Source organism: Macadamia integrifolia, chromosome 10, assembly GCF_013358625.1.
Source record: "Macadamia integrifolia cultivar HAES 741 chromosome 10, SCU_Mint_v3, whole genome shotgun sequence".
NCBI classification, from domain to species: Eukaryota; Viridiplantae; Streptophyta; class Magnoliopsida; order Proteales; family Proteaceae; genus Macadamia; species Macadamia integrifolia.
In genome coordinates, this window is record NC_056566.1 from 7,139,023 (window position 1) to 7,151,551 (window position 12,529).

At 38.3% G+C, this 12,529-nt stretch overlaps 1 protein-coding gene across 3 annotated transcripts in view; it reads right to left on the reverse strand.

Moving 5' to 3' along the window:
* Positions 1 to 3,860: 3,860 nt before the first annotated feature.
* LOC122091854 (neurofilament heavy polypeptide-like) overlaps positions 3,861 to 12,529 on the reverse strand; it is a 9,451-nt gene continuing 782 nt past the window's right edge. Inside the window, exons 1-3 of one of the 3 annotated variants that reach the window (XM_042662041.1) lie at positions 7,216 to 7,386; positions 6,193 to 6,262; positions 3,861 to 5,951 (exon numbers count right to left, since the gene is read on the reverse strand). In XM_042662041.1, coding sequence (XP_042517975.1) covers positions 4,158 to 5,930 — 1,773 coding nt within the window. In that variant the 5' untranslated portion in view covers positions 5,931 to 5,951; positions 6,193 to 6,262; positions 7,216 to 7,386 and the 3' untranslated portion in view covers positions 3,861 to 4,157. Of the gene's footprint in view, positions 5,952 to 6,192; positions 6,263 to 7,215; positions 7,387 to 12,529 lie in introns of those variants that run through there. The other 2 variants (XM_042662039.1, XM_042662040.1) reach the window with 2 other exon arrangements.

Below are 12,529 nucleotides of genomic sequence, written 5' to 3' on the forward strand. Positions count from 1 at the left end.
GTAAATCGTAAACCATAAACCATAAACCCTAAACCCTAAAACCTAAAACCCTAAACTCTAGACACTAAATCCCAAACCCCTAACCTTAAACCCGAAGCCCTAAAGCCATATACCATAAACCCTAAACCTTAAACCTTATACCCCAAACACTAAACTCTAAACCCTAAATTCTAAACTCTAAACCCCAAACCCTTAAAGCTAAACCTTGAAACCTAACCCCAAATGACTAAGCCCTAGACCCCAAACCCTAAACCCTAATCCCTAAACCCTAAACCTTAAACCCTAAACCCTAAACCCTAAACCATAAATCCAAAAACCTAGTCCCTAAAACCTAAACCCTAAACCCAGCACCCTAAGCCCTAAACCTAAAACCCTAATCCCTAAAATCTAAACCCTAAAAACCTACACCCTAAACCCTAAGCCCTCAAACCCTAATCCTTAAACCCTTAGCCCAAAACCCTAAATCTTAAACCGTAAAACCTAAACCCTAAACCCTAAACCCTAAACCCTAAACCTTAAACACTTAACCCTAAACCCAAAACCCCAAACCATAAATCCTAAACCCTAAATCTTATGCCCTAAAACCCTAATCCTTAAACCTTAAGCCTAAAACCCTAAACCTTAAACCCTAAACCTAAACCCTAAACCTAAACCCTAAACCATTAACCTAAACCATAAACCCTAAACCCTAAACCCTAATCCCTAAACCCTAAACCCTATACCTAGAAGAACTATAAACCCTAAACCCCTAACCCTAAACCATAACCCTAATGAACTATACCCTAACCCTAAACCCTAAACTGTAAACTGTAAACCCTATACCCTACACCCTAAAACCAAAACCCCAAAAACCTAACCCTAAATCGTAATCCAAAAACACTAAAGCCCTAACCTTAAAACTTAAGACCTAAACCCTAAATCCTAAACCCTATACTCTAAACCCTAAACCCTAAACGCTAAATCCTAAACCCTACTCTTAAAGTGTCACTATCATGAAATTCATTTTTACCCACAATGCTATTTCCATAACACTCTCATATTTCTTCTCACTTTGACTGCAAAGTAGAGATATCTTCCCCCATATAGCATATGAAAACTTACCATTCAAAGAATCAATGATTTCTATTTTCCGCACCTACCCAACAGAAAATGCATTGAGGATTGATGTTCATCCTCCTCTTGATGAGCTGATCTTTTGTTGGTATAACATCAAATAAGCATCTCCAAATTGTGAATGAATGCCTTGGTATATTGCCTTCAAACCAAATAGATTTCTTTTAGCTGACCTTTCTATCTTTCCTCCTCACTATCTCCCATGCTGATTTAGTGGTAAAGACACATGTAGGATTTTCTTTCCACACCACTTAGTCCTCTTCACCATAGTGGGAGTAGGCTTCCAGTCTCCATTCCTTGGGATTTCTTCAACTGTAGCAAGATGAGATAAACTAGAATCATATCTTATTCTTTCCCCAAATATCTTAATAAGGATACCCTTTGGATGCCAAGAATCCAACCATAACCTAGTGGATCTTCCATTGCCTACCATAGACATAATAACACCTTTCACCTTGTCCTATATTTCAGAATCTTCCTCCACACCCAAGAAGCTTAACTAGTAGCCTTCACAGTCCAAATAGTCTCCTTCTTCAAGTACCTCTTGTAACAACAATATGCTCTTCCTATGAGAAGCAATCCACCATATTTGCTTCATAATTCTAGCAACATTCATGTCTTTTACTCTTTTCAGTCCTAAATCCCCTCCTCCTTTGGTCTACATACAGCATCCTAGAAAATAAAATGTGTCTTCTTTTCCAAAGAGGGACCAGACCATAAAAAATTCGAAAAAATAGACTCCACCTATGCTATAAGATTACTTGGTAACGCAAAAATACCTGACCAATCTCTATGTATTCTCAATGACCTTTGATATATATACAAATCACCCTTAATATGGTCTTTTCATTTTTAGGGCTTGTCTCTTCATCTTTGGGACTCTTTTACTTCACTTCATGAGTCTTTGTCTCTTCAATTTGAGAGACCTTATCTCTTCCTCTTCTTGTGAGAGACTTGAGTCTTTGTCTCTTCATTTTGAGAGACCTTATCTCTTCCCCTTCTTGAAAGACTTTGTCTCTTCATGTCTTTCTAGAAGTCTATTTTCCTCTATAGATAGGGGGGATCTCTAGGCATTATACACACCAATGACCAATTACAAAGTTCACTCAAGTTATGGTGTGTTGTGAGGATTAAAATCTTGTTTTACTCTTATTTTGAGTGTCTCTACTTAAGTATATTTTGAGTTTTATTTTATCTTTAGTTTGAGCACAACGTTGGAATACTCGAAGGGGTCTAGCAGTTGAGTGCACAATTACTAGGGGTGCCATTGGGCTGTTTCTTCTTGGAGGCCAATACGTAACTCATACGGTTGCACCATTGGGGGCTTTTACGGTCTTAAGGAGAGTGTCAAGTGACACGACTCAGCCTGTCTATTTTGCTAACATATTTTGTTACAGGATTCCTAAGAGTTCGTAATTTGAAGATCTCTTGAAAGCTCAACAACCAACGATAAGTGTGCACTCTCAATGTTCTGATACACCATTTTTTCACACTTAGTCTCGCCCTTCCCTGTTAAATCGATCAACTTTTATAGCGGTCATCTCTACTATTGACTGACCCTCTCTTTGTGAGCCCATCATGAAAGCTTAAGGGGGTGTTTGGTTCGGTAAATCTTTGGGATGACATTCTTTACAATGATAATTCTTAATTTTTGGAGTTGTTTGGTTCCACTAGGATGACCCTCATAAGTGAGCACCCTACTTCCCATGAATGACCATATTACAAAGGATGTGTTCCAAATCTGAGTTTACCTCAGCACTTAAACTGAGATTTGAGCAACCTTTTTACCACCTAATATAAAAGGAGAAAGCGGAAAGAAGTTCTCTACGGAAGCCAATATCTCAACCCGCGAGAAACATATACTAGTTTCAAGGCAACCAAATGATTTTTTAGAAATAAACATAATTCAGAAGAATGTCTATCAAAAGATTGACATTCATATCCGATACATACACCATTTGATTTACCGAACCAAACACCCCCTAAAGATGTGCAAAATGAGATTACAATCATCCGATTAAGTTTTTGAGACAGTCCATTTGCAAATCTGTCACTAGCCAAGCAATCCACTACCCACACGGCCACATCCCTCACACCAAGCACTGAGCTCATACGGGCCTTTCATGTCTGAGGGCTTCTCATGGCTTATCCTTTCATCAAGTAGTCTTGAAGGGTCTCAACAAAAGCTTTAAATGACCTTCTACATGTGATCAGAGGGTATGTGGGGAACCTTTGACACTCTCCAGGCCTCTTCATGCGTTCCTAGTGCTATCCACCATTGGCTCAAGCTAGAATACTAAGATACAGTAGTAGTCCCTTGGAATTGATCTTAATAGAAAATGATCTCATCCTGAAGTCCAGATAACACAAAAACAATGATTTCCCTTTTCCAGAGAAGATTTGAGGAGAGGGAAAATGAGAAAGCAACAGGTAAATTCAGCAGAAAGAGAGTAAGGTTCTTACTTGGCTCCTCCTCTCCAAGACCTATTAAACCAGCTTTGCGCTTTCCAGAAAGTTCAGGAGTCATCTCGACTAGATGTTTAGAGCAACACTGCCCCCCCCCCCCCCCCTCTCTCTCTCTCTGTTCAAGTCTACCAGGAAATCTCTCCCCTCCTTTTTATGGACCTGATAATTTTGTATCGAGATTGGACAATTCCAATCAAACCCCATTCCCAAAAGGCAAGGGAAGAAAGAGAAAGAGACTGAATATTTAGACCAGTTGCCAAGTACAAACAATGCACATCGGGTATTAAAACAAAATCATCACATTTCATCTGGAAAAAAAGATATTTAGCATGTCAAAATCATCACACAAACAAGAAACCCTCCATATTTTTTAAGGATTCCTCACTTCTTTCTCTCGTTCAAGACCGTGCATGAGACTTTCATCTCCAACGGCTCCTAAGTGATAAAAGAAAGAAGATGACACCTCAATTGAGCTCTCTGTTCTTATTCCCTTGCAGTTTACACAAGATTGTAAGATTTACTCCACCTTTTTCTCTTCTAGTGTTCTTTACATAATCAATGGAAACATCTTTTGGGACTCAATCAGCAGAAGGTTTGCCATCTTGCAAGGAAATTACGGTTTCAAATGCACCAACCAATGCCTTGACCTTGCTCTTCCTGGTCTCGACGAGTTTACTTGCAGTCACTTCAATAACATTATTAAACAAACCTTGAGCATCTTTCTTTCCCTGCAAATCTTGGTGTCTCAGAACTACCTTTTCAGATTCAGGTTTAGTACCATATGTGTCACTGCGAGTTCCTCCTCTCCTGTAGCTTCTCTTTGCAATGTCACCCTTACCATCATTCTCCCCTAGCACTCTTCCTTGCCTGAATCTGAGTCTTCTTGGGCCACTGTTCTCAGATTGAAGGTCAACTACCTGTCCTCTTCTGAAATGTAACTTCTGAGGCAGGCAATCGGTATTATCAGGGCAACCAGCTCCCCTTCCGGGCTTCTTATCCTCCACATCCGAAGTCTCAACTTGGTTCTCATCATCAGTTTCATCATATTCAGAAATGGGGTCATCTGCTTCACTAAGCATAGATTCCGATTCCGATTCCTCATTCTCTTCCTCCACATATGTAGACAACAAAGGAGAGGACTGCGAGGATGAAGAGTTTAATGACAACAATGATGACAAAGATGAAGATGGACATGACTGATTTGTATGACTTCCATTTTGGGCCGGTTCCAAGCTTATGCTTTCAGGGTGTTCAATGACATACAATGTCTTTTCTTTGACTTGGTTGGATAGCATGGGTTCAGCTTTCTTAAGGGCCAGTTCCAAACTTTTGCTTTCAGGCCGTTCAATGACATAAAATGTCTTCTCTTTGACTTGGCTGGATAGCACGGGTTCAGCTTCATTAACCTTGTTCTGACTCTTCAGAGGAGAAACTGCTTTTACATTGTTATATTTCCTTGTATTTATGACAGAAGGTTTAGGAGACACAGAAGCTATTGGTGTCCTCGACATTTTCTTTTCATCTATTTTAGAATTCCCCATTTTCTTCACTACCTTGCGATCACCATTTCTTTTACCTCCCATACTGCCTGAAAGACCTGAGGGGGGAGATGGCTTTATCACTACAGACTTTGATTCCAAATAACCAACATGATTTGCTGATGCATTACTTCTCTTAGGAGGATACACATTTGGTTCTGTAGAGGCTTCTAATTTCTTGGCAGGTGACAGAGCTTGCTTTGGACAGACCTCTATTTTCTTGGAAGGAGACAAAGCTTGTTTCCAAGAGACCTCAATTTTCTTGGCAGGTGAAACAGCTTGTTTTGGAGAGGCCTCGATTTTCTTGGCAGGTGAGACAGCTTGCTTTGGAGAGACCACTATTTTCTTGGCATGTGCAGAAGCTTGTCTGGGAGAGACCTCTATTTGTTTGACATGTGACAAAACTTGTTTTGGGGAGGCCTCCTTTTTCTTGCTAGATGATGGAGCTTCTTGCTTGATTATTTCAGAACAGTTAGGTAACTTGGTTTTCGAATCCAGAGAAGGCCTGCGCTTGATAGCAGTTTTCTTCTTTATTTCTGATACAATTACAGTATTTACTGAATATTCACCTTTGGCCATGGTGGTTGCAACTCTTCTTGGAATGTGACGCTTTTCCTTGGCTTCAAAAGCATGTTTTCTTCCATATTTACAGAAATCATGGCACGAACCAGTAGAAGCTCTGAGATAAAGAGGAAGGATCTTTTTGCTACTGCTTGATGTACTGGTTTTCCCTGTTGAATTCCTTGCATTATTAATATCTTCTGACATGGTTCTTTCTGGGGTCACCATGATCTCGATCCTCTCCTCAGCCATATAATAGGAATGGAGAAAACACTGTGAAAGAAACTAAGAGAATTCAATATCATGCAACCAAAAGTATTATCCAATATAAGCAAGTGTGAGAGAGGGGAAGGGTGGGTGGGAAGGGACAGGACTAGAAAACTTGGCTTAAAAATTAAATGAGGACCAAGCAAGATATAAATTGGCTCACCCGAACTCAATTATTGAACAGGTTCACTAATGATCCAACTAATTTCCAGAAATCTACTATAAAGAATAACAGAAGGAAACTCACCAAGATTTATTCCAACATTAACTTGAGCATAAATTATTTGAGATCTAAAATCTTCACAGGATTGTTCAACCTGAATACAAATGAGGGAAGAGAGAAAATTAAACATAATCTACTTCTTGGGATCAACAGAGGATTTTCATGTCTCTCACATGGATTTATATTTATAACAAAGGGAAAAAGCCAACCATCACGACGAAGAAATATGAGAACAAAATACTTAACCAAAAGAACAGGGAGAAAGAGAGGGGGGGTAATGTAGGACTAAATTGGACACCCAACTAGACCCAAAACTGCAAGAACTTTTAAACCAAAGAACAACCATAACCAACCCAAACCTTAATATAGCTAATCAGATTACAATAAACAGCAGGACAAACCAGAAGACAGAAGTAGAACAATTCAAGCAAATAAAAAATTACTTCAGATCTGGAACAGTGATGTATCGACCTCAACAAGACAGTGCTATTGGTCAGATCAGCATAAAAAAATCACAGGGATTAGCAAGGGTATCAACTAGGTTCACTCCACCTTATAAACATGAACCACATGTCAAAAGATCAACAGAAAATAAACCAGACTAGTCGACCACCATTTTGGTCACTACAGTGCACTAGAAGATAGAAATCAATTAACACAGATCAGCCCTGTCGATCTCAGAGTTTCAGAATTTCTGTAGCTGAATAGAGATCAGGAAAAACAGAGGCTTAGTGGTCCAATAACAGAGGCTGAACCATGAACAGCAGCTGCCAATTTTAATGCATCAACAGCTGGAACAATCGAACCAGAATTCTGGACAGAAGTGAATTAGAACAAAGATCGACCAGATTAAAGAGATTTAATATATCAGACAATCCCCTGGCCTGATTACTTTAAAATTGGAATCGATTCTTCCTCTCAGCAGGGGTAACACTTGACCAGAAATTCAAAGCCATCAGATGGCTGGTCTCTTAGATCAGTACAGGTCGGTGGAGAAAATCTGGAACTCTTAAAACTCAGAAATTGCAGAAAGTTCAGATTACTTACCTGATATGCTGGTATTCTGAACAGTAACAGATGCTTGAAAATAAAATTTGGAAAGAAGAAAGATAAAACTTGAAGAGACCACTCGGACTTCACGCCGCAGAGTGTCGAATGGATCAAACACCACTCCCTTCCACAGTGATCAAACACACAGCACACTCATAAGAACAAACAGCAACATAGCTTCTTTTCATTCATCAAATCGTCTGACTCCTAATGAGAGCACTTCCTTTATTTATAATCATGATGGGGTTACATAAAATAGAAACTAACTTTAGTTTCCAAAAACTGAAATAGGAAACTAAAAATTAGAAATTCACCTAGTTACTAAAACTGAAAATAGAAACTTACAAAATAGAAAGTCCTTTAGTTACTAAAACTGGAAATAGAAACTAACTTATGACTGAAAATTAGAAACTAACTAGATACTGAAATTAGAAACTAAATAACCCCATCTAAAAAGGGAACTATATAAAAAGAAAACAAATCAGTGAATCCCGTATGCAACCTTAGAACTCCTAGTTTAGATCCATAAAAGTGGTCCAATACACTCCAAATCACATGGACTGAAGGCCCAACACATATACAATCCAATCCTAGGCTTATTCCTAATAAAACAAGCCTAGTTTGGTGAAGAATCTACATCAACTCTCCTCATCTAGAAAAAATTCGTCCTCGACTTTTGCACTGATGAGGTGGAAACATGTGAATAGCTGCCGTAACCGTTCCCAAATAGAATTCAGGTTGCTTGTAGACTTTGGAAGGTAGTCTTCAAGGCGTGGAGTTTTCTTCGAAGAACCATGATGGCATAACAAACTCTATATGCTCGACCTCTGAATCAATACCAACCGTGAATGTTATATGAATAGTCATCAATGTTGGTAGCCTTCTCATCAAGGGTAGGGAGAACAAGCTCTTCCTTTTCATCATGAATCCCAAAGACTTGTTGTGAAGTGCTTTCAATCACTACCTCATCTTCCACGACTTTAGTCTTGTCTACTATGCTCTCTTCAATGTAGAATCCTTCAGTGGAGTCTTCTTCCATGGTTTCAGTCTTGTCTACTATGCTCTCTTCAATGTAGAACTCTTCAGTTGGATCTTCTATCTCTTGACCTTCTATCTTTGAAGCTTCAAGAACTATCTCTTCAATGTGAACCTTGACTTCAAGTTCTTTTGGTTTGAATAGAGGTATTTTCACTTCACATAGAGGAGCCGTGGCTCTTGGGGGTGCTAAAGTGTCAGGTTTACTGGGTGAAATTTTTTTCTTGACCTCCCCAACTTGGTAACTAAACCTTCTACCTGGTTGTGCTATAAGTTCCTCTGCTAGAAGAGCCTTATCAAAGCAATCTCTCACTGTATACACATTAGCAACACCAATTCCCCTCTTAATTTCAGCTCGTAATCCTAGTCGAAACCGAGATAACAATTGCCTTTCATTCTCCCTTATGGCTGTGCGAGAATAAAGTGCATCAAACCTATTCATATACTCTGCAACAGTCATAGACCCTTGACGAAGAGAGTTCAGTTGGTCTTGTATGCGAGCTCTGAAGTTGCGTGGTAAGCATTTGTCAGATAGCTCAAGATACATCTCCTCCCAACTAGTAGGTTCTCTACCATGGTCTTCCAACTCTAGCTCATAGGTTCTCCACCAATCACGAGCAACCCCAACTAGCTTTGCACGAGCTAGTTTCATCTTCTGCTCCTCAGGCAAATCATAATAATCAAAATAATCATCCAAAGCAGCTACCCAATCATAGAGCAATTGGGGGTCATGTCTACCATCAAACTCCTTTAGATCAAGCTTGACCCTCTGTGAATCTCCAGAGTTCCTCTGATATGTGCGACGTTCAGTCTTGAAATGACCTCTTACATGTTCTTCAATGTAGGTTGCACTACAGGAACCCTCTGTGGTGGTCTAAAATTAGGGTCTGCCGTCTTGTTAGCCAACTGAACAGCTACATTCAATGGAGCTTTCACTTCGGGTGTTGTTCGTGACTCACCAGTAGGCTATTGTGGTGGGGTCTCGATAGCCAACAACCTTGTATTCAATTCAGTCTTCAATTCATTCAACTTAGCTTCCTGTTCAGCCCTCATATTTTGTAGCATCTCCATAATAGTAGCTAGAATTGGGGTGTTGTTCTCAACCATGCTTTGATACCACTTAATGTAGGACTAAATTGAACACCCAACTAGACCCAAAACTGCAGGAACTTTTAAACCAAAGAACAACCATAACCAACCCAAACCTTAATATAGCTAATCAGATTACAATAAACAGCAGGACAAACCAGAGGACAAAAGTAGAACAATTCAAGCAAATAAAAAATTACTTCAGATCTGGAACAGTGATGTATTGACCTCAACAAGACAGTGCTATTGGTCAGATCAGCATAACAAATCACAGGGATTAGCAAGGGTATAAACTAGGTTCACTCCACCTTATAAACATGAACCTCATGTCAAAAGAATAACAGAAAATAAACCAGACTAGTCGACCACCATTCTGGTCACTACAGTGCACTAAAAGATAGAAATCAATTAACACAGATCAGCCCTATCATCTCAGAGTTTCAGAATTTCTGTAGCTGAATAGAGATCAGGAAAAACAGAGCCTTAGTGGTCCAATAACAGAGGTTGAACCATGAACAACAGCTACCAATTTTAATGCATCAACCGCTGGAACAATTGAACCAGAATTCTAGACAGAAGTGAGTTAGAATAAAGATCGACCAAATTAGAGAGATTTAATATATCAGACAATCCCCTGGCCCGATTACTCTAAAATTGGAATCGATTCTTCCTATCAGCAGGGGTAACACTCGACCAGAAATTCAAAGCCATCAGATGCCTGGTCTCTAAGATCAGTACAGGTCGGTGGAGAAAATCTGGAACTCTTAAAACTCAGAAATTGCAGAAAGTTCAATTTACTTACCTGATATGCTGGTATTCTGAATAGTAACAGATGCTTGAAAATAAAATTTGGAAAGAAGAAAGATAAAACTTGAAGAGACCACTCAGACTTCACGCCACAGAGTGTCGAATGGATCAAACACCACTCCCTTCCACTGTGATCAAACACACAGCACACTCATAAGAGCAAACAGCAACAACATAGCTTCTTTTCATTCATTAAATCGTCTAACTCCTAATGAGAGCACTTCCTTTATTTATAATAATGATTGGGGTTACATAAAATAGAAACTAACTTTAGTTTCCAAAAACTGTAATAGGAAACTAAAAATTAGAAACTCACCTCGTTACTAAAACTGAAAATAGAAACTTACAAAATAGAAAGTCCTTTAGTTACTAAAACTAGAAATGGAAACTCACTTATGATTAAAAATTAGAAACTAACTAGGTACTGAAATTAGAAACTAAATAACCCCATCTAAAAGGGAAACTAAAGAAAAATGAAACAACTCAGTGAATCCCGTATGCAACCTTAGAACTCCTAGTTTAGACCCATAAAAGTGGCCCAATACACTCCAAACCACATGGACTGAAGGCCCAACACATATACAATCCAACCCTAGGCTTATTCCTAATAAAACAAGCCTAGTTTGGTGAAGAATCTGCATCAACTGGGGGAAGAAGAACTAACAAACTCTTCATGTTACAAGAACTTATTTTCCTAGCTTAAGAAATTGAGACTTAACGCAGTTAATCAGCATCTTAGTACTACAACTTTCGACAATAGAAAGAAGAGAAGAGAAGACAACCAAAGCTGGATGGCATCAACAGATATCATAAGCCTATAGAAAACACGAAAAATATGTAAAAAGTCCTAGCATCGGTAAAATTTCCTTACTAAAAAAGAAGAGTAAAAACCTATCTTATAAGTAAAGTTCCATTGAAAAAAAAAAAGAGAAAGCACTAATTTATGAAAAATTAACCAATAAAGAACGATAATCTTGTTTTGTTCAATCAAAGGCAATTCCAACCGTGCAAGGCATGGTTTGCCAGACTGAACATACATTGTATTGTTAGTTTTGTACTCATTTGCTACTTATCCATATCTTCCTTTCTTTCCCAGGAGGGATTGGGAAGGGGACATAACGATGCAAAACTTCTTCCCATTATATTTTGTTACCAATAAGGAAACCAGAAGAATAGACAACACACACAAAAAAAATGCAAAATCTATCTGAAACTTGTAGCAACCAGTATGAAAACATGGACCATTCCCTACAATATGGGGGTTGTGTACCAAATGACTTCTCATATTGCATATTTCTGTCTGTAGTCTCCCATACTTTATCTTTCCATCCAAATTTTCTGACTTTGCATTTGAGTTGTTGAAACTATCATATTGAATATTTTGGTCATTTTCCCTCGCTTTTATCATTATTAATTTATTTTCCAACAAAAGCCATCTTTCTCTAGTCACATAACACCAACCAAAGTATGCCCACTCATGAGTTCCATAAAATTTGTACTCCGGCAATCAGTTGAAGTGAAAACCATATGAGGAAACAACACAATTAAATGGTTAGCTGGGTAAAGAACAGACTTCATATTTTGTAAGTACTTTCTATCCTAAAATTTGCAATCAATTAATTGGTGTGGAAAGTTCGTCAAAATGAACAAATGATCTTTCAACACAAACTGAACCTGTAGCTTCATGTTAGTCCTCTGTAACACTAAATGGTTAAATTTGACTGAAAATTAGAGATGGTGGACTATGTATATCAATGATATAGAGATGAAAGACTATGTATATCCATGATCATGACCCACTTGCAACTCTTCTTTCACGGACAGAAATTAAAAGAATCTGTTCTCTTCACCCCCCCCCCCAAAAAAAAAAAAAAGGAAGAAGAAGAAGAACACTCTATAAAAAATAAAAAATGGATGAGACAAATGAAATTGAACAGAAACCCGCCAAGATCATGTTATATTGGAACACCCTCATCAAACAACTAGCGAGAGACCGTTTCTTAATTGTACAAGAGAGACTACATTTGTTCTAATTCCCTAGCGACTAAAAAGATCAGTAAACTGAATAAAAACAAATTCGCTAGACCTTTCATTATGCAATCATATCAAAAAAAAAAAAAAAAAAAACTGAAAAAGAACAAGCTGATGAACTTCAATAAAAAGAATTCAGTTTTATTGAACAGAATCTCAAAATTAGAGAATCAAAACCAATTATTTCCGCCATCCCAGCATAAGAAAATGCAGGGCAAAATAACCCATCGAAATTATTTAAAAGAAGTTTTTCTTTTTTGGAAGAGGACAATTCACACTGAGAAAATAGGAACAAAAACACACCTCTTTCAGCAATTTCCCTCCACCAAAAAAAAAAAAAAACCCTTCC